We start from the raw sequence: 18477 nt of genomic DNA on the forward strand, positions 1-18477 counted from the left end.
CATAGCTGCCTCTCCAAGATCACCAGGACAGGCTCTCGATAGACTGGGCATGAAGTGGAACAAATCGTTAATGTACCATCCGGTTCCATCCAGTTCACGGTCTAAAGAAGGACTCATAACAATCATAACAGGTAACTTGTCCCTAGACCCAGCACCTGCCTTGATTTCATACCCTAGAAGCTGGCCAGAGGGGAAGAGTGATTTACCTGTTAGCCCTTTGTTAAAAGATTTTAACCCAGAAGAGAAAGGGGTCTCCAAGTGGGAGATAAAGGGTAAAACGATGATCTTTCCATGTGTCAGAAAGAGGCTGCACAAGATATCTAACCCATGCAACACTTCTGAAAGGAAGCAATTTCCATTGCTTTTCTATACCAGAGAATTCAGAGACTCCAACAAGTCAGGTGACTTCCCCAGCACCATGGAGATAATAAATAAAGGACAGAACTGGAATTTAGACCAGATCTACCTGGTGTCTGGAGCTATAGAGGAGACTGTGTGATATTATTACAGGAGTGGTCATTTTACATCAACACAAAGGGAGACATTTTGAACCATGAGTGCTCACTGAAAATACACAACATGTGAACTTTCAAAAGTGGACACACATTTGCTTAAGTGTCCATCCCCCATCTCTGATGGCCTCAAGATGACCCCCAATGGCAGCCTGGTTACTGGATAACCACTGAGGTCTGGTTTCCAGGACCTTCCCAGGGCCTGGCTGCATTCTTGCCTTTGGCTACCCTGAGATGCCCAACATCCTGAATTTAAACCAGCTCCATGGGTTTTGGTTAGTTGCAACCACAAGAATCCTAATTCACATAAAAGGCATACGAGTGTCAGTACTTCTAAAAGAGAACTTAGACTCTTGAGAGTCCCTTGGACTGCAAGGAGATCCAACCAGTCCATTCTGAAGGAGATCAGCCCTGGGATTTCTTTGGAAGGAATGATGCTGAAGCTGAAACTCCAATACTTTGGCCACCTCATGCGAAGAGTTGACTCATTGGAAAAGACTCTGATGCTGGGAGGGATTGGGGGCAGGGGGAGAAGGGGACAACAGAGGATGAGATGGCTGGATGGCATCACTGACTCGATGAACGTGAGTCTGGGTGAACTCCAGGAGTTGGTGATGGACAGGGAGGCTTGGCGTGCTGCGATTCATGGGGTCACAAAGAGTCAGACATGACTGAGCGACTGAACTGAACTGAACTGAAAGTCCACTGAAATTTCTTTCTAAGCTTGGAAAGGCAAAGTAACCAAATTCCTTTCTCCAAAACATGATTTATAACTCTGGCTTTCTGATTTAAAAGGCACTTAGAAGACCATTAAAAAAATAAGGATTTTTAAGGGATTAAGAAGTACAAACTATCTTGTACAAAATAAGCTACAAGGATATATTGTACAAACCAGGTGCACATAACCAATAATTTAAAAAATAACATATTTTTAAGAGGGGATTTTAAGAATGAACCTTGAGTAGGAAAAACATTCATTTCTCTAAAATAAACAACAACAACATATGTATTTTCATTCATTTGACAAGACATAATAATAAAACAGACACTTTCAGTTGGGTTATTTAAAGTGTTTACTCGTTTGAGCAGTCTTTGGAAAATTGTATTTTTTGTAAAAGCAAACACTCAGAAAGTCAGCTATTTGCCTTCTATCTTAAGTTTTGAAGGGCTTTCCTGGTGGCTCACATGGTAAAGAATCTGCCTGCAATGTGGGAGACCTGAATTCAATCCCTGAGTTGAGAAGATCCCTGGAGAAGGGAACAGCTACCCACTCCAGTATTCTGGCCTAGAGAATTCCATGGACAGAGGAGCCTGGCAGGCTATAGCCCATGGGGTCGCCAAGAGTCAGACATTATGGAGCAACTTTCACCTTTACTCTTTTAAGTACCTGTATGTAATTTCCCAGAATGTGCAGAAATGCCTTTGGTTCATTTAATAAGCATTCAGCAGGTGCCTCCTGCACAGAGCCCCCTTCAATTTCCAGAACAGTATAGAAACCATCTCAAGCAAGTGTCCTACAGCTAAACTTTCCCACATGGCAAATGAATAGGCTGCTCTATCTGCCTATAAACACAGGCATCTTTGTGTAACCAGTCTGCAATCAGAGATAAGAGACAGGTACTAAGAACACAAAGAACCAAAGGTGGATTTCTCAGCACCTCTTCATCTTCTCTGTGTTTTGTAATTGTGAAGGCTGACATGAAGGAAGTGTGAGGGGAGAAACATGAGTGAGAGGTGGTGGGATACACTCATTGAAACGTGCACCCATTTCAAAAAGACAAAAATCACTAAAAACAACTCTTTACTCATGTTGGTTCTCCTTGAGAAATGGAATATTGCCTGCCAGATCAGTAAACAAAGGATGTCACAGTTAGCAGTGATTGCAGCCACCCCTGGACGAGCTGGTGAGCCCTGAGGGAACTCAGGAAGGAAGGAATACCTGCCATCTAGCAGCCATCAGACTGCAGCCACTCCCAACGGTGAGCTCTGATGAAACTCAGGATGTAAAAACACAGGATGTTGGGCCCTAGAGAGCTGAAGTGCTTATCAAAGGGGATTTCAGTGAGCCCACACATAGAAAACTGCTCAATTTCTTAACTTGGGATATCTGGTTTTCTTTAACTCACAATCATCTTTTTGATGCTCAGACTACCTGCCATTTGTTGCAAAAATTCTATATAACCTGGCTCCTTCTCTCACATCCTCGGAGCAGTTCTCTCAGGGTTACTTGAGATGCTGCCTCCCAGGCTTGAAGTCCTAAAAATTCCTGCCAAATGAAACAGAACTCAACTTTTCGGTTGTGAAAATACTTTTTAGTCGACACCTTCCTCTCTGGGTATCTGAAGATTTGGATCAAATCTGCTCCTTCTGTTGCAGGAAAGGGGAACCTCTTCCAGGGCCCAAAGGGGGCCTCCTGATTAACACTCGGAAATGAACTGCCTGAGGAGACACACATGCTGACAAAGCAAGAGACATTGGGAAGGGGCAGGAGGGAGAGCAGGAGGGTCAGGGCATCCAGGAGGACTGCTGTGCCACGTGGCTCACAGTCTTGGCTTTTACGGTGACAGGATTAGTTTCTAGGCTGCCTCTGGCCAATCATTCTGACTCAGGGTCCCTCCTGGTGGTGTGTGTATTGCTCAGCCAAAATGGATGTCAGTGAGGAGGATTCTGAGAGGTGGTAGGACACTTGGTGTCTCCATTTGACGTTTTTTGAACTATTCCAGTTGATGGTGGCTTATTCATTCTGTTTTCATTATCAGGACCTCCTGATGTATAATAACTCATGGGAATGGTTACCATGGTACATGGTCAGGGTGGGTGGTTTCAGTCAGTGTTTGCCCTAACACTTTGAACCAATGAGGAGAGAAGTCTCCCTAGTTACAGTCCAAAGCAGGAGGCAAGGATAGATCCTAGGTTCCACTGCCACTGCTCAAAAAAGAGACACAGCAGTGAATTCCCAAAGGATACATTAGGAATTTCATACTGGCTTTATGGTGAAATAGCTTTTAAAAGATCACTCTCAAATTTAATTGATTTCATCCTTATAAACATCCACACTCATATGTAAGCAGCCTGTTTTGCTTAGTTTCTCCCTGTGCTGTTGGCAGCTCACGTTTTCTGTTTTTTTCCCTCCTTGGGAGAGACCATTGATCACTGTTAATTTTTAGAGTTGGTGGTGAAGGGACAGGCAGTGTCTACCTTTCTTAAAGATGTAAGATACTATAAATTTTTATTTTCTAGACAGAAAGAAGTATTTGACCTTTTATTACTAAAGATGTCACCTGCAAGAACCTTGGGTACCCAGATGTGGAAGGCATGACAGTAATCCTATTTGTGGAGAGTGTCAATGAAAAAAAGTTGCCTGTCATATCAGTAAACAAAGGATGCTGCAACCACCAAGCCACCAGCTGACACCCACCCCAAAGGTGAGCCCTGAGGAGACTCAGGATGAGAAAGCACAGTACACTGGCCCCAGATAGCTAAAGTGCATATCAAAGGTATGATTTTAGGGAGCCCCAGAGTCACTTGCATCTTCTCATACACAGAAAAATGCTCAGCTCATTAACTTAAGAGGTCTGGTTTTCTTTCTTCAACAGCAGTAATCTTTTGATGTTTCAACTGAGGAAGGAGGTAGATGCCCCCCACCCCCAACCCAGGGTAAAGCAATTGGAGAGTCATTCCCTGTGGATCAAAACTCCAAGATGAGAATAGTAGGACAGTTAAGGCGAGAAGGCTGGGCCCTACTCGGACCACTTATTTCTTGTTCTCGAAGTCAGGAGACCTCCCTGACCACACATGGGCAGAAAAGGCTCCTTGCAGGTCAAAGGGAAGTTATGTCAAGGGGTGTTCTATTCAGATGCCTTTTCGGTAAAATCCATCTTGGCTAAGAGACATGTGTGCACACATGGAAGGACCCTGAGACATACCAAATATGGACTGTGAACCAGGTTAATTATAATGATTGACCAAAGGAAAACTCAGAGGAAATGCCCCAAGAGAGTAACCCAAACTTCCACAAAGGCAAGACTCAGCAACTCAGAAACTCGCCCTCTGAGTCTGCCCATGTGTCTATCCACATGTACTGTACTCTTTTCCTCTTAATGAATACTTTACCTGCTTCACTACTTTCTGTCTTTGTGGAAACTCTTCTCTGTGGAAACTAGAAAATAAAAATTTAAAGTATCTTACATCTTTAAGAAAGGTAGACACTGTGCCTGTCCCTTCACCACCAACTCTAAAAATTAACAGTGATCAATGGTCTCTCCCAAGGAGGGAAAAAAACAGAAAACGTGAGCTGCCAACAGCACGGCTTACATAAGAGTGTGGAAGTTGAAGGCCAGAACCTGAATCTGTGCTTTCCCCACTGTGACCCAGCTCAATCTCTGGTTGGGAACCCAAGCCCTGCTCCAAGTCATTGCAAGTGGAGGCCACTTGAGATCATATCTCTCTGATCTTTTTTTTCAAAGACTCCTTTATATTCTGGCTCCTCCCTTATCTCTCATCAAAACAGTCTCTCAGAGCAATCTGAGAGGCTGTCTCCCTGGCTGAAATCCTTAGTATGTTCACTGAATAAAACATAATTCTCAAGTTTTAGGCTGTGCTTCCCTCCCGCCAGCCCCCTCCCGCCCCCTGCCCCGCCCAGTAACACAGAGCTTCCATTATTTCACTCTGATATATTGACAGCTCTCTCAATGGACATGAGTTTGAGCAAACTCCAGGAGATAGTGAAGGTCAGGGAAGCCTGGTGTGCTGCAGTCCATGGGATCACAAAGAGGTCAGACATGACTTAGCGACTGAAAAACAATAAGAACAACTTCTTGCCTCAACCAGCTCTCCCAATGCTGGCCCTGCATCTGTGAGAATGGGCCCTGCCTGGCCAGCTCTCTCTGGCATCATTACTTTGAACTGACACCACCTCTTACTTTCTATTCTCAACCTCCTTTCCTCTCTCTTTCCCCTTCTTTTTCTCTGTCCTTCTCTTTATTTTCCATGTCCTCTACTTTTCTCTGCCATGTTTCTTTGGTTCCTTTCCTTTTTCTGTAGTCCCTACAGCACAAGCTGAAATCAAGATTGCCGGGAGAAATATCAATAACTTCAGACATGCAGATGACGCCACCCTTATGGCAGAAAGAGAAGAAGAACTAAAGAGCCTTTTGATGAAAGTGAAAGAGGAGAGTGAAAAAGTTGGCTTAAAACTCAACATTTAGATAATTAAGATCATGGCATCTGATCCCATCACTTCATGGCAAATACACGGGGAAACAATAGAAACAATGACAGACTTTATTTTGGGGGGCTCCAAAATCACTGTAGATAGTGACCGCAGCCATGAAATTAAAAGACATTTCTTCTTGGAAGAACAGTTATGACCAACCTAGAAAGCATATTAAAAAGCAGAGACACTACTTTGCCAACAAAGGTCCATTTAGACAAAGCTTTGGTTTTTCCAGTAGTCATGTATAGATGTGAGAGTTCAACTATAAAGAAAGCTGAGTGCTGAAGAACTGATGCTTTTGAACTGTGGTGTTGGAGAAGACTCTTGAGAGTCCCTTGGACTGCAAGGAGATCCATCCTAAAGGAAATCAGTCCTGAATATTCATTGGAAGGACTGATGCTGAAGCTGAAACTCCAGTACTTTGGCCGCCTGATGGGAAGAAGTGACTCATTGGAAAAGACCCTGATGCTGGGAAAGATTGAAGGTGGGAGGAGAAGGGGACGACAGAGGATCAGATGGTTGGATGGCATCACTGACTCAAAGGGCATGAGTTTGAGCAAGCTCCGGGAGTTGGTGATGGACAGGGAGGCCTGGTGTGCTGCAGTCCATGGGGTCACAAAGAGTCAGACACAACTGAGCAACTGAACTGAACTGATAGTCCCAAAAGGCAGAGGCAGTGCTGGGATGGGAGAAAAGAAACTCGTGTCTTGATTTGCCATTTGCTGTGTGTTTGCTTGTGGGAAGGTCATTCCATTTCTTTGAGCCCCAGTTCTACGAACCTGGAGTAATAAAAACTGTTTGTGAGAACCTGGTGAACTGGCTTAGGTTCATCTCATTAACTATTTAAGATCCACCCAAATAAAATTGATGTCATTACTGGAGTCATATAAACAACTCCACAGTGATACCCTCTTTACAAGGGAGAGGAGAGAGACAAAGACAGGAATCTAAAATCACTGAAGGATTGGGTGACATCGTATCTTAGTGATGATTCACCACATTCCATAGTCAACTACAGGTAACTTTGTCTTCACCACTTGCCTGAGGTGGAACTTGCTCTTTTTGTAACAGGGAAGAGTGAAATCTGACTCCAGGTTGGTTCTATTTCTCTTACTTTAAACCTTGCTTTTCCTTGCTTTTATTATAATCAATGGAAGGATGCTGTCTATAGCTGCAAACACTCACAATGGCCTGTGTGGGTGGGAGGGAACCTGCCCACCTGTGAATGGCTACAGAAAAGAAGGAATTAACAGATCCTCATCCCAATGCTGGCCAAGCCAGGAGATATTTTGCAAGACTAATGGTCTTTTTACTTTACTTCCTCACCTCCTCCTGCTCTCTGTTCTATAAAAGAAACTGGTATCCAGACCCCAATAAGATGGTACTCTAGAGTGCCATCTTCTCAGACACCTGGCTTTCTAAATAAAGTGGCTTTTCCTTGCCTCAATATCTCATCTCTCGATTATTGTGTGGTAAGCTGTCAGAGCTTGAATTCAGTAATGTTTCCTCTTTTAGTTTCTTTCCTTTGCACTTGTTGTCCAGAAGGTCCAGTTTGCTTGCCGTCAGTGGTGCAGGTAAGGCAGGATTGAAGGAGCTTGCTGTCCTAAGGGTAATGACCACACAGACCTAACCACAACTTAGCTGGGTGTAATTTTTCAAAACTGGTGTCTCAGCCACTTTGTTACCTTTTTCCTCATATCTGGCTGAGTTTTCAGTGGGTTTTTCACTGTGATGTCACCCACTCTGTGACACTCCATCTCTTCCCTCATGGCCTTTATCACAGTCTCATTTTGTAAATATCAGCTTTATTGAAATATAATTTATGTACCATAAAATTCTCCCTTTCAAGTATAATTCAGTGATGGGTGGTATATTCATGAAGTTGTACACATATCATCACAATCCAACTCTAGAGCATTTTCTTCACCCCACAAAGAAAACTTGTGCCCTTTAGCAGACTTCTGTCGACTTAAAAAATATTCACAACTGAAAGTTATCCAAAGCCTAAAAGTTGAGAATCTTTATACAGCAGGAATTTTTACAACTTCAAGCCTGGGAGGCAGCACCTCATGTATTTCTTGGAGAACTCATCCAAGGAGGTGAAGTCAGGAAGCCAGAGTTTTGCAACAAAGGGTAGGTAGTCTAAACATCAAAACATTACTGCTAATTAAAGAAAAACAGATATATCAAGTTAAGGAATTTAGCATTTTTTAATATATGAGAAGACCAAGAGTCTGGGCTCACTGAAATCATTCCTTTGACATGCACTTCAATTCTCCGAGGCCAGCCCCTTGTGTTTTCACACCCTGAGTTTCCTCAGGGCTCCGTGTAGGGAGTGGCTGCAGTCTGGTGGCTGTTAGATGGCAGGTATTCTTTCTTTTCTGAGTTCCCTCAGTTCAGTTCAGTCACTCAGTTGTGTTCCACTCTTGGCGATCCCATGGCCTGCAGCACACCAGGCCTACCTCCATCACCAACTCCTGGAGCTTACTCAAACTCATGTCCTTTGAGTCAGTGATGCCATCCAACCATCTCATCCTTGTCATCCCCTTCTCCCACCTTCAATCTTTCCCAGCATCAGGGTCTTTTCCAGTGAGTCACTTCTTCCCATCAGGTGGCCAAAGTACTGGAGTTTCAGCTTCAGCATCAGTCCTTCCAATGAATATTCAGGACTGATTTCCTTTAGGATGGACTGGTTGGATCTCCTTGCAGTCCAAGGGACTCTCAAGAGTCTTCTCCAACACTACAGTTCAAAAGCATCAATTCTTTGGTGCTCAGCTTTCTTTATAGTCAAACTCTCACATCCATATATGACTACTGGAAAAAACCATAGCTTTGACTGGATGGACCTTCACTGGCAAAGTAATGTCTCTGCTTTTTAATATGCTTTCTAGGTTGGTCATAACTTTTCTTCCAAGGAGAAGTGTCTTTTAATTTCATGGCTGCAGTCACTATCTGCAGTGATTTTGGAGCCCAAGAAAATAAAGTCTGTCACTGTTTCCATTGTTTCTCCATCTATTTGCCATGAAGTGATGGGACCAGATGACATGATCTTAGTTTTCTGAATGTTGAGTTTTAAGCCAACTTTTTGACTCTCCTCTTTCACTTTCATCGAGAGGCTGTTAGTTCTTCTCTTTCTGCCATAAGGGTGGTGTCATCTGCATATCTGAGGTTATTGATATCTCTCCCAGCAATCTTGATTCCAGCTTGTGCTTCATCCAGTCCAGCATTTCTCATGATGTACTCTGCATAGAAGTTAAATAAGCAGGGTGACAATATACAGCCTTGATGTACTCCTTTCTCAATTTGGAACCAGTCTGTTGTTCCATGTCCAGTTCTAACTGTTGCTTCCTGACCTGCATATAGGTTTCTCAAAAGGCAGGTCAGGTGGTCTGGTATTCCCATCTCTTTCAGAATTTTCCACAGTTTGTTGTGATCCACACAGTCAAAGGCTTTGGCATAGTGAATAAATCAGAATCAGATGGTTTTCTGGAAATCTCTTGCTTTTTTGATGATCCAATGGATGTTGGCAATTTGATTTCTGGTTGCTCTGCCTTTTCTAAAACCAGCTTGAACATCTGGAATTTCACAGTTCATGTATTCCTGAAGCCTGGTTTGGAGAATTTTGAGCATTCCTTTGTTAGTGTGTGAGATGAGTGCAATTGTGTGATAGTTTGAGCAATCTTTGGCATTGCCTTTCTTTGGGATTGGAATGAAAACTGACCTTTTCCAGTCCTTTGGCCACTGCTGAGTTTTCCAAATTTGCTGGCATATTGAGTGCAGCATTTTCACAGCATCATCTTTTAGGATTTGAAATAGCTCCACTGGAATTCCATCACCTCCACTAGCTTTGTTCATAGTGATGCTCCCTAAGGTCCACTTGACTTTGCATTCCAGGATGTCTAGCTCTAGGTGAGTGATCACACCATTGTGATTATCTGGGTCATGAAGATCTTTTTTGTATTCTGGTTCATGAAGATCTTCTGTGTATTCTTGCTACTGTTGTTAATATCTTCTGCTTGTTAGGCTCATACCATTTCTGTCCTTTATTGTGCCCATCTTTGCATGAAAAGTTCCCTTGATCTCTCTAATTTTCTTGAAGAAATCTTTAGTTTTTCCCATTCTGTTGTTTTCCTCTATTTTGCTCAGGACTCACCAATTCACTGTCAGGTGGTGGTTGCATTCCTGATGACTGTGACATTCTTTGATTACTAATCTGGCAGGTAATATTCTATTTATCACTTCCCCTTCTTTATTCTCCCATTCCCTGGCAACTGCTACCTACTTTCTGTCTCTGTCAGTTAGGCTATTTTGGACATTTTATGGGCTTCCCTGGTGGTGCTAGTGGTAAAGAATCTGCCTGCCAATGCAGGAAACATGAGTTCAGTCCCTGGGTTGGGAAAATCCCCTGGAGAAGGAAATGGCAACCCATTCCAGTATTCTTGCCTGGAGAATCCCATGGACAGAGCAGCCTGGCGAGCCACAGTCCACAGGGTCACAAAGAGCTGGACACCACTGAAGTGACTTAGTACGCATGCATGGACACTTCATATTAAGGGAAACATAGAGTAGCTGGACTTTTGTGACTGGCTTCTTTCATTATCATGTTTCAATGTTCATTCATGTTGTACATGAATGTACATGAATCAGTACATCTCTTTTTATGGTTGAATAATATTCCATTGCATGGATCTACATCTGGTTTACCCATTCATCATTTGATGAACATTCGGGTTATTTCTACTTTTTTTGCTATTGTGAATAATAGGGCTATGAACCTTCCTGTGTAAACTTCTGTGTGGACACATACTCCCATTTTTCATGGGTCTATACACAAGAGAGCAACTACTCGGTCAGGTGACAACTGTGTGTTTAAGTTTTTGAGTAACTGCCAATTTTTTTTCTAAAATGGCTACATCATTTTACATTCTCACCAGCAATATGTGATCGGTCCAATTTCTCGAGACCTTCAAATGACATTCTATTTTATAAGCTGTCTCTGCATGTGTATCACTGTTCCTCTTGGATTTAAACTCCTAGAGGGCATGAACTGCACTGAGGCTGTAAAAATAGCAATCACAGCACAGGCCAGGTTCTGAACAAATCTCACTTGTCAGTTGGATGAACTTTTTTTATTATAATCACTTACAGTTTCAAACTAGAGGGTAGGCTTGCTTTAGGAGAAAGTACAGGTCTAATTTCACATCTTCCAAAGACGTCTACACAGAAACCCCACTTATTGCGCCCTTACAGGATACTTGCCATATATGATCTTATTTTTCAGATGAGGAAACTGAAATCCAGGCTACTCTTCCAAGTAATTAAGGGCAAAGCTAGACTTTGCTGCTGCTGCTGCTGCTGCCAAGTCGCTTCAGTCGTGTCCAACTCTGTGCAACCCCACAGAAGGCAGCCCACCAGGCTCCGCCGTCCCTGGGATTCTCCAGGCAAGAATACTGGAGTGGGTTGCCATTTCCTTCTCCAATGCATGAAAGTGAAAAGTCAAAGTGAAGTCGCTCAGTCGTGTCCGACTTTTAGCGACCTCATGGACTGCAGCCTCCCAGGCTCCTCCGTCCATGGGATTTTCTTTAGACCCAAATTTTCACTGAACCACATTGCCCTTTACGGTGAAGAAATTCTACCTATTTTGTAATAAAGGGGGAGGGGGCAGGGGGGAGAGGGAGAAAAAGACTTATTTAAAGACCTTTTTTTCCCGCGTCCATAAACTCCCCAAAGGCAAGGACCAAGATTTTGTTGCTTTTGTTATCTCCTACTGTACACCTGGCTTCTCAGGTGGCGCTAAAAGTAAAGAACCTGCCTGCCAATTCTGGAGACGCAAAGAGATTTGGGTTCCATCCCTGGTTGGGGAAGGTCCCCTGGAGGAGGGCAGGGCAACTCACTCCGGTATTCCCGGTATTCTTGCCTGGCCAATCCCTTGGACAGAGGAGGCTGGCAGTCCATAGGGATGCAGTCAGACACCACTGAAGCGACTTAGCACGCACGCAGGAACTCGGTTCATAGCAGTAATTCAAAGACTACTTCTGTGAACAATGATATAATGACTAATAAGCTAAAAATCTAAAAGGAGGGTATTGTTAATCGGGGTCTGGTTCAATACCTTATTGCGCCTATATCTGACAATATACGGTAAGCATTTAACCACTTGCCAACGGCAGCAGCCAGGGCTATATCTCGCTTAAATCCCCCAAAGTTGGCCTCTGAGCCTCAAAAACGTCACCAGATGGGACCCACAGAAGCGCTGCCGCTCTAGCTGTCATCCCTGTGCGCAAGACACTGCCCGGCGCCTTGGGCTGGCGTCCGCTGTCAGAAAAGCGGAACTGGGGAAGGAGCTCTTGGCCCCTAACCAACATGGCCTCTCTGAGGCTTCAGACTGAGGGCGGCAGCCTGCGGATCACGTGAGGGAAATCGCGCTCTTCTATTGGCTTCCTCTGCTGGACGGCCACCGGGACAATAACCCACGTGGGCCGGCCTTAAAGGGCCCGCGGCTGTCTCCGCCGTAGCTCTGCCCTGGGTGGCCGGGGCCCCCGAAAGGAAAGGCGGCGGGCGGGGCAGGGCGCTCTCCCGGAGCTGCGGTGAGCGCCGCCGGCTGCGACGCGAGCCCCGAGGCGGCGGACCAGAGAGGCGCGCGAGGATCCCGCGTGGGGCCGCGCGGGCGCGGGGTCATGGAGGACAGCTCCACCGGGCCCCGGCTCGGGGCGGCGGCCGAGGCGGCCGAGGCGCGAGCGCAACCAGGGTACACGCTGCGGCCCTTCGCGGCGTTCTCGGGGGCGGCCGGGCCCGACGAGGGCGGCAGCGACTGGAGCTTCATTGACTGCGAGATGATGGAGGAGGTGGACCTGCAAGACCTGCCCAGCGCCACCATCGCCTGCCACCTGGACCCGCGCGTGTTCGTGGACGGCCTGTGCCGGGTGAGGGCCGGGCGCGGCGGCCCGTCGGGCGGAGGGCGGACACTTGTTGCCGGGACGAGGCGGCGCCGAGGTCCGGGGCCGGCCCGGGGCAGCCTCTTCCAAGCCGGGTCGCCGGCGGAAGAACGCAGCGATGTCCCCGGCCACCCTGCCTCGGTCCCTCTCTGTCCCGGCTGGGGTGGGAGCGCCCTCCCCGAGATCCCGGGTCCCCTAGCACCTGCCGGGCCGCGCGCTGCCCGCCCAAGGTGGGGATCTTCATAGGGGTTTGCCTTTCACCTAGGCTGGCTGGTAACCACCTCCCAGCGACGCCCCTGCCCTTCGCCCCCGGGTGTGAACTGGGGTGAGTTAGAGGGGCGACATAGCAGGAGACGATCGGAGCATGAATTAGCTGCCCAGATGGCCGCGGATGCGCGTACCCTCACCCTGAGGCTGGGGTCGTTCCGGGCACTTTACTTAACTCCTTTGAGGAGGGGTCGCTTCATTCATAGGGAGGAGGAAACAGAGACATTTATCCGCGCGTCGTTGACTCACTATACATAAATAGGAAGGTGTCTCCGCATTCTCAATCTGTACGCCTAGGAAGGAAAGCCAATGTTTGGGTGAGGAGCCGCGGTGCCTCTTTATCCAGCGCTTGGCCAGTTTTGGTCGAATGGTGTTGGGGGGAAGGGGCCATTTGCTAGGCCTTGAGGATAGTTAGTCTGGAATCCCGCTCCCTGAAAGGGGGTGGGGGGCGGGCAGGGGACAGTCAGTAAAGGGGGAATTGGATTTTGTTCTCTGTTTTTATTTTCCCCTCCAGATCCCCACATTTTAGACAGGTTGGAGAGTGAGGGGGCAGGTATGAGTAACAGATGGTGGTAGGGAGGAGGGATTTATTTCTGATCTGCAATCAATGTGCAGAATAAATGTGTACCTCGGCCAGCGTTGCAGGATAAAGTCTGCCTTTGAGAGAGATGCCCCATTAGGGGAGCAGCTATCAAAGAAAGTGCTGCTTTCGGATGCTTGGCTCTGAGTCCGCAGTTAACTGTCAGTGAACTGGAGTTGAAGGCGGCTGCCAAGAGGGACACCATTGAAACAGAGAATGGTGCCCTTAAGACCCATGTGTTTATCAGGTACAGGCCCATCTACTCTCAGAAAGGATGTCCAGTGTTATGTGCTTAGATAAGGGTCCATGCATGGTTTCTAAAGCTACAGTTGGCACAAATACAGGGTCTAACTCCTTTTACTCTAAAACCTTTTCTCTTGAGGCTGAGGTCTGTCAGCATATGGAGTCTCTTTCTTACCGGTTCTAGGCTGTCATGCCAAAGGAGCAAGATTAGATCATACAAAATGCCGCTTGTGTGCCTAGCAGTCTCATAGTTTTGCAGTCTTCCCTGTGTCAGAGACCATCCTCAAATTGCTGCATCTGAAATGTTGCCCACCTTGCAAGCTCTTCACTTTAACAAATGGGTAGAGATTCTGCTTTGAGCCAGGCACTTACTGTTCTAGGCTCTGAGGGCACAGCAGTGAAGAAAAGAGCCTTCCTGCCTTCAGGACTGGCATTTTTGTTGGGAAAACAAGACAATAAACAAATATATATGAAATAGGTCAGGAGGTGATGGTACTATAGGAAAAAAATTGGCCTTAGGAGATGGGGAGGGGAGATCGTTTACCAGAAAACGATTGGAGAAAGGCTCACTCACAAGGTACTGTTTTGAGCAGAGACACCATTCATTTATTCTTTTACTGTTTAGCGAATGCTTCCTGTGCTTCAGGTGCTGTTTTAGGCCTAGTGTACAGAGTGGCAAACACGATGAGCTTTCTGCTTATGTTCTAGCAGAGGCTGAGGAAGGGGGAGACAGTTTTAAAAAGGGGGTGCACAGGTGGGAATCAAGCTGATGTGATAGGGAGTGGCCGAGGAGAGGACAGGGAGGCCGTGCCAACCAGAGCCTAGCAGGGACACTGCGGTGGTTCTGGAGGTGTAATGAAGAACCGGTTGGTGGGGGCAGGACTGAGGCAATCAGCAGAGAGTGTTGGATGGAGGGAAATCCTGTTGCTGGGACCTTAGGGGAGGAACCTTCTGGCAGGAGCTACAGACATAGAGGGATGGAACTGAGGTGGTGAAGCAGCGAGCTGTAGGTTAAGAAGTACCTCAGCTTGCCCCAGCTTTCTGATCTCATCATTGGCAGAACCAAGCTGGCAGCCAGGAGGCTGGGGACTCCAAGCAATGCAGCTGGTAGGTGGGGTCAGGCTCAGAGAAGGTAGAGGGGGCAGAACACAGCTCTGGGATCAGTGCCGGTAAAGAGGACCTGCAGAGAGAGTCAGCCTGCAGCCCATTTTACACCGAGTGGCCCCAGAAGGCCACTCTGCACTGCTTGGATGTGGCTGGCAGGAAGAAGCTCCTCATGTAGATGTTGTGTGGTGGGCATCCAGGCAGCGGGCATAGCAGATGTGAAAGTTCCAGTGCAGGGATGGATGAAGGCCTTTCCAGGGCCCAGTGAGGGTGGTGGTGGTGGCCGAGGTTGGATGCAGCCAGGGAACGGTTCTTTGGGAGCCTGGGAAGCCCTGGGAGGGTTTCGGGTCCTGTTCTAATTAAAAGCTAGCTGGAGAATGGCTTTGGGGAAGAAGGTTGGGTGGGCAGGAGAGGCAGCAAGGAGGCCCCTTGTGAGGATCTTAGCTTGGGTTGTCAGGGGAGCTGGCCAGGTGTTTGCACTAGGTTGGTGGGGTTGGAAACCTTGCTCTCTTCTCCATTCGGGGCTCAGGAGCCTCCGAATGTGGGCTGGGGGAGCTCTGTGCCTTGGTTGCCCATCTACAGGGTCCTTCAGTCCACTGGAGAGCCTTCCAGTAGAAAGCTAGTCTCTCATTTAGCCAACACCACCCCTCCAGGTGGGAAGATGCGGCTTCTGAGATTTCAGTTGGACAACTTTATCATTTTGGAATGTCACCTTGGGGTGCTGTAGTGAAAATGTGATTCTACTTGAGGTCGGCGGTGTCTGACCCTTGAGTAGGCAGACTGTTAACTGTGTTGCCCACAGAGGTCCCCTTTGTGCAGGTAGTCTGGCCACATGGGTATCTTTACCTAGTCTGTTGGAGGGTCACCTGGGTGAGTGACAGTGTCTTAACCCGTTAAAGCTACTGTAACAAACTACCACAGACTGGTGGCTTCTAAACAACAGGAACTTATTTCACACAGTTGTGGAGGCCAGCATGGCTGGCTGAGGGCCCTCTTGTGGGTTGTAGGCGCCTCGGTGCCCTCATGCGGTGGAAGGGAGGAGAGAGCTCTGTGGGGTCTCTTACAAGGGCACTAATCCCATTATGAGGGCCCCACCCTCATGATTCTTAATGACCTCTCAATAGCTGATACCATCATCTTCGAGGAGGAGGACATCAATCTATGAATTTGGGGGAAACAGGCATCCAGAGGGTGGCAGGTGATGTGAAGGAAAAAGGCTGTGTCAGTGTTTTTCCCATGTGTTCATGTCATTCTCTGACCTTCATCTTAAAGGAAAGAAAGAAATTGACCTGAACTATCAGTTCATTTCCTGGTGGCACAGACAGTAAAGAAACCACCTGCGATGCAGGAGATCCAGGGTTCAATCCCTGGGTCGGGAAGGTCCCCTGAAGAAGGGAATGGCAACCCACTGCAGTATTCTTGCCTGGAGAATTCCCTGGACTGAGGAGACTGGCAGGCGACAGTCCATGGGGTTGCAAATTGTCAGACAGGACTGAGCAACTAACATCATTTCATTAGCGAGTTAATATTGGAAGCCCATTTTCTAGCTATCACAGTTGGATCTGATGTGTAAAATGTATTTTTGTTAGCTGGATCATCATCCAGTATTGTAAATTATTTATAATCAACATGTTCATTAATTGTTTATCTAAAAAATGAAGCCATATCATCATTAATTTCAAATAATATTAGTCACTTCAAGTAATATACTAGAGAGATTCACACCATTACAAATAAATGAAAACTTTTATTAAAATAAGATTATTTTTCTGTTGTACAAATGTTTGCTTAGCATATTCCACTGCCGTATTCTTTTTGTGAACCTTTTTGCTTTTTACTGAGAAAGCAGAGCTGTGCTTTGCACCAGTAATTACCTGTGCTTTGGATTGTTGGCAGCGGTTGGCTGGTTCCCTGGAATAAGAGTTCAGTTAGTTGTTACCAAGCTAACCAGAGGTTTAGAGTTCTCACATAATATTGTTAGTTTCCAGGCAGTAGAGATGGTTCCATAGAGTAATGGAAACGAACACCATGTTGTCTGAGCCATGAATGTATATTTGATCGAAAGGCTAATTTGGATAATGCTAATCATAGAAAAATTCACTCTCCTAGTGAATAAACTCACCTTTCTTAAAACAAATGCCCATGTAAGATTTGTGACACTGCCATGCTGCTGCTGCTGCTGCTAAGTCACCTCAGTCATGTCTGACTCTGTGCGACCCCATAGATGGAAGCCCACCAGGCTGCTCTGTCCCTGGGATTCTCAAGGCAAGAACACTGGAGTGGGTTGCCATTTCCTTCTCCAATGCATGAAAGTGAAAAGTCAAAGTGAAGTCGCTCAGTCATGTCCGACTCCCAGCGACCCCATGGACTGTAGCCCACCAGGCTCCTCTGTCCATGGGATCTTCCAGGAAAGAGGACTGGACTGGGTTGCCATTGCCTTCTCCGGATACTGCCATAACTTTCCTTTAAAAACATGAAATATCCTGATGGTCATGAAAGGAGTTGGAGTGGTGTCCTTAAATTCTTTTTATTAGTGAAAGCCCCTGAGCAGCTCGCGAAACGCCTGTGCCCAAGCCCCTCCAGACCAACTCCAGTCTCATCCTGGGAGTCTTGGCCTGGGAGACTCCCCAAGGTGGTTCTAATTGGGAGACAAGATTGAGGATCATTGTCTAGCCAAAAGGGGTCTAGCCTGACCAGAATCGTTGTCATATCATGAACATATCCTTGAGTCATTGATCACTGGTTCCACTCTCAGCCAGATCTGTGCTTGGTCTCCTCCAGTCCAAAATGAGAGTCAGGGCCATGCTCTGGGGCCTCCCTTCTCCTAAGCGCCATTTGACCTCGTGGCTGTAAAGCAGGGTGACTGGTCATCAGCCCGAGAGCCCAGCCTTTGGGGCAAGGAGCCCAGCCTTTGGGACAAGAACAAGAACACCTCCTTGAACATGGGCTTGCCTTGCCTGGCCGCCGTCCTCATCCACTTGTGCTGCTCCTCGCTCTCCTGCTGCTGCTAAGTCACTTCAGTCGTGTCCGACTCCGTGCGACCCCATAGAGGGCAGCCCACCAGGCTCCTCTGTCCACAGGATTCTCTCCACCAGACATCAGATCCCAGACTTGTCCTCCCAAAGCCTGTAGTTTGGTAGTAAACAAGTTGTCACTCAGCAGTGATCTGATGATTGAAACGTTGGGGAGATCCCAAGTGGCACAGCTGAAGTGCGTGGTTTCCACTTGTGCGGCTGTTATGTGCTTGGCCATGTAGCTGTCTGTGCCTGTCCCGAGTCAGTTTGTGGCAGCGTGCTGTCAAATGTGACACTCCGGAAGCAGAGTTGACAGTTGGGCTCCGTTGCAGTGTGGCACCCCCACCTGCACAGACCATTGGCACTTCTCAGCCTAGTGTCATCGGCTTTCTCAGACTTGAACCGACCTCACCTTTCCCCGTAAACCTCCTCAAGTGTGGAGAGATCTTAAGCCAATATGGTGTGCTTTAGTTTATTTGTGAAAGTTCAGAATGTTCTAAGTTTAAGAAAAGCCCGCCTATTACATACGTGCAAAGTTTACAGTTATCCACCGTTTCCCTAATTTCAGAATTTCTGGCTCATGTATAAACAAACAGAGAGTATATTA

The 18477-nt window shown here is 46.8% G+C and overlaps 1 protein-coding gene across 1 annotated transcript in view; it reads left to right on the forward strand.

Moving 5' to 3' along the window:
• The first annotated feature begins 12208 nt into the window (after positions 1 to 12208).
• Positions 12209 to 18477, forward strand: part of RCAN1 (regulator of calcineurin 1) — a 119217-nt gene continuing 112948 nt past the window's right edge. Inside the window, exon 1 of the mRNA XM_061391144.1 lies at positions 12209 to 12650. Within this exon, the coding sequence (XP_061247128.1) occupies positions 12405 to 12650 (246 nt within the window). The 5' untranslated portion in view covers positions 12209 to 12404. The remainder of the gene's footprint in view (positions 12651 to 18477) is intronic.

This window comes from Bos javanicus, chromosome 1, assembly GCF_032452875.1.
Source record: "Bos javanicus breed banteng chromosome 1, ARS-OSU_banteng_1.0, whole genome shotgun sequence".
NCBI classification, from domain to species: Eukaryota; Metazoa; Chordata; class Mammalia; order Artiodactyla; family Bovidae; genus Bos; species Bos javanicus.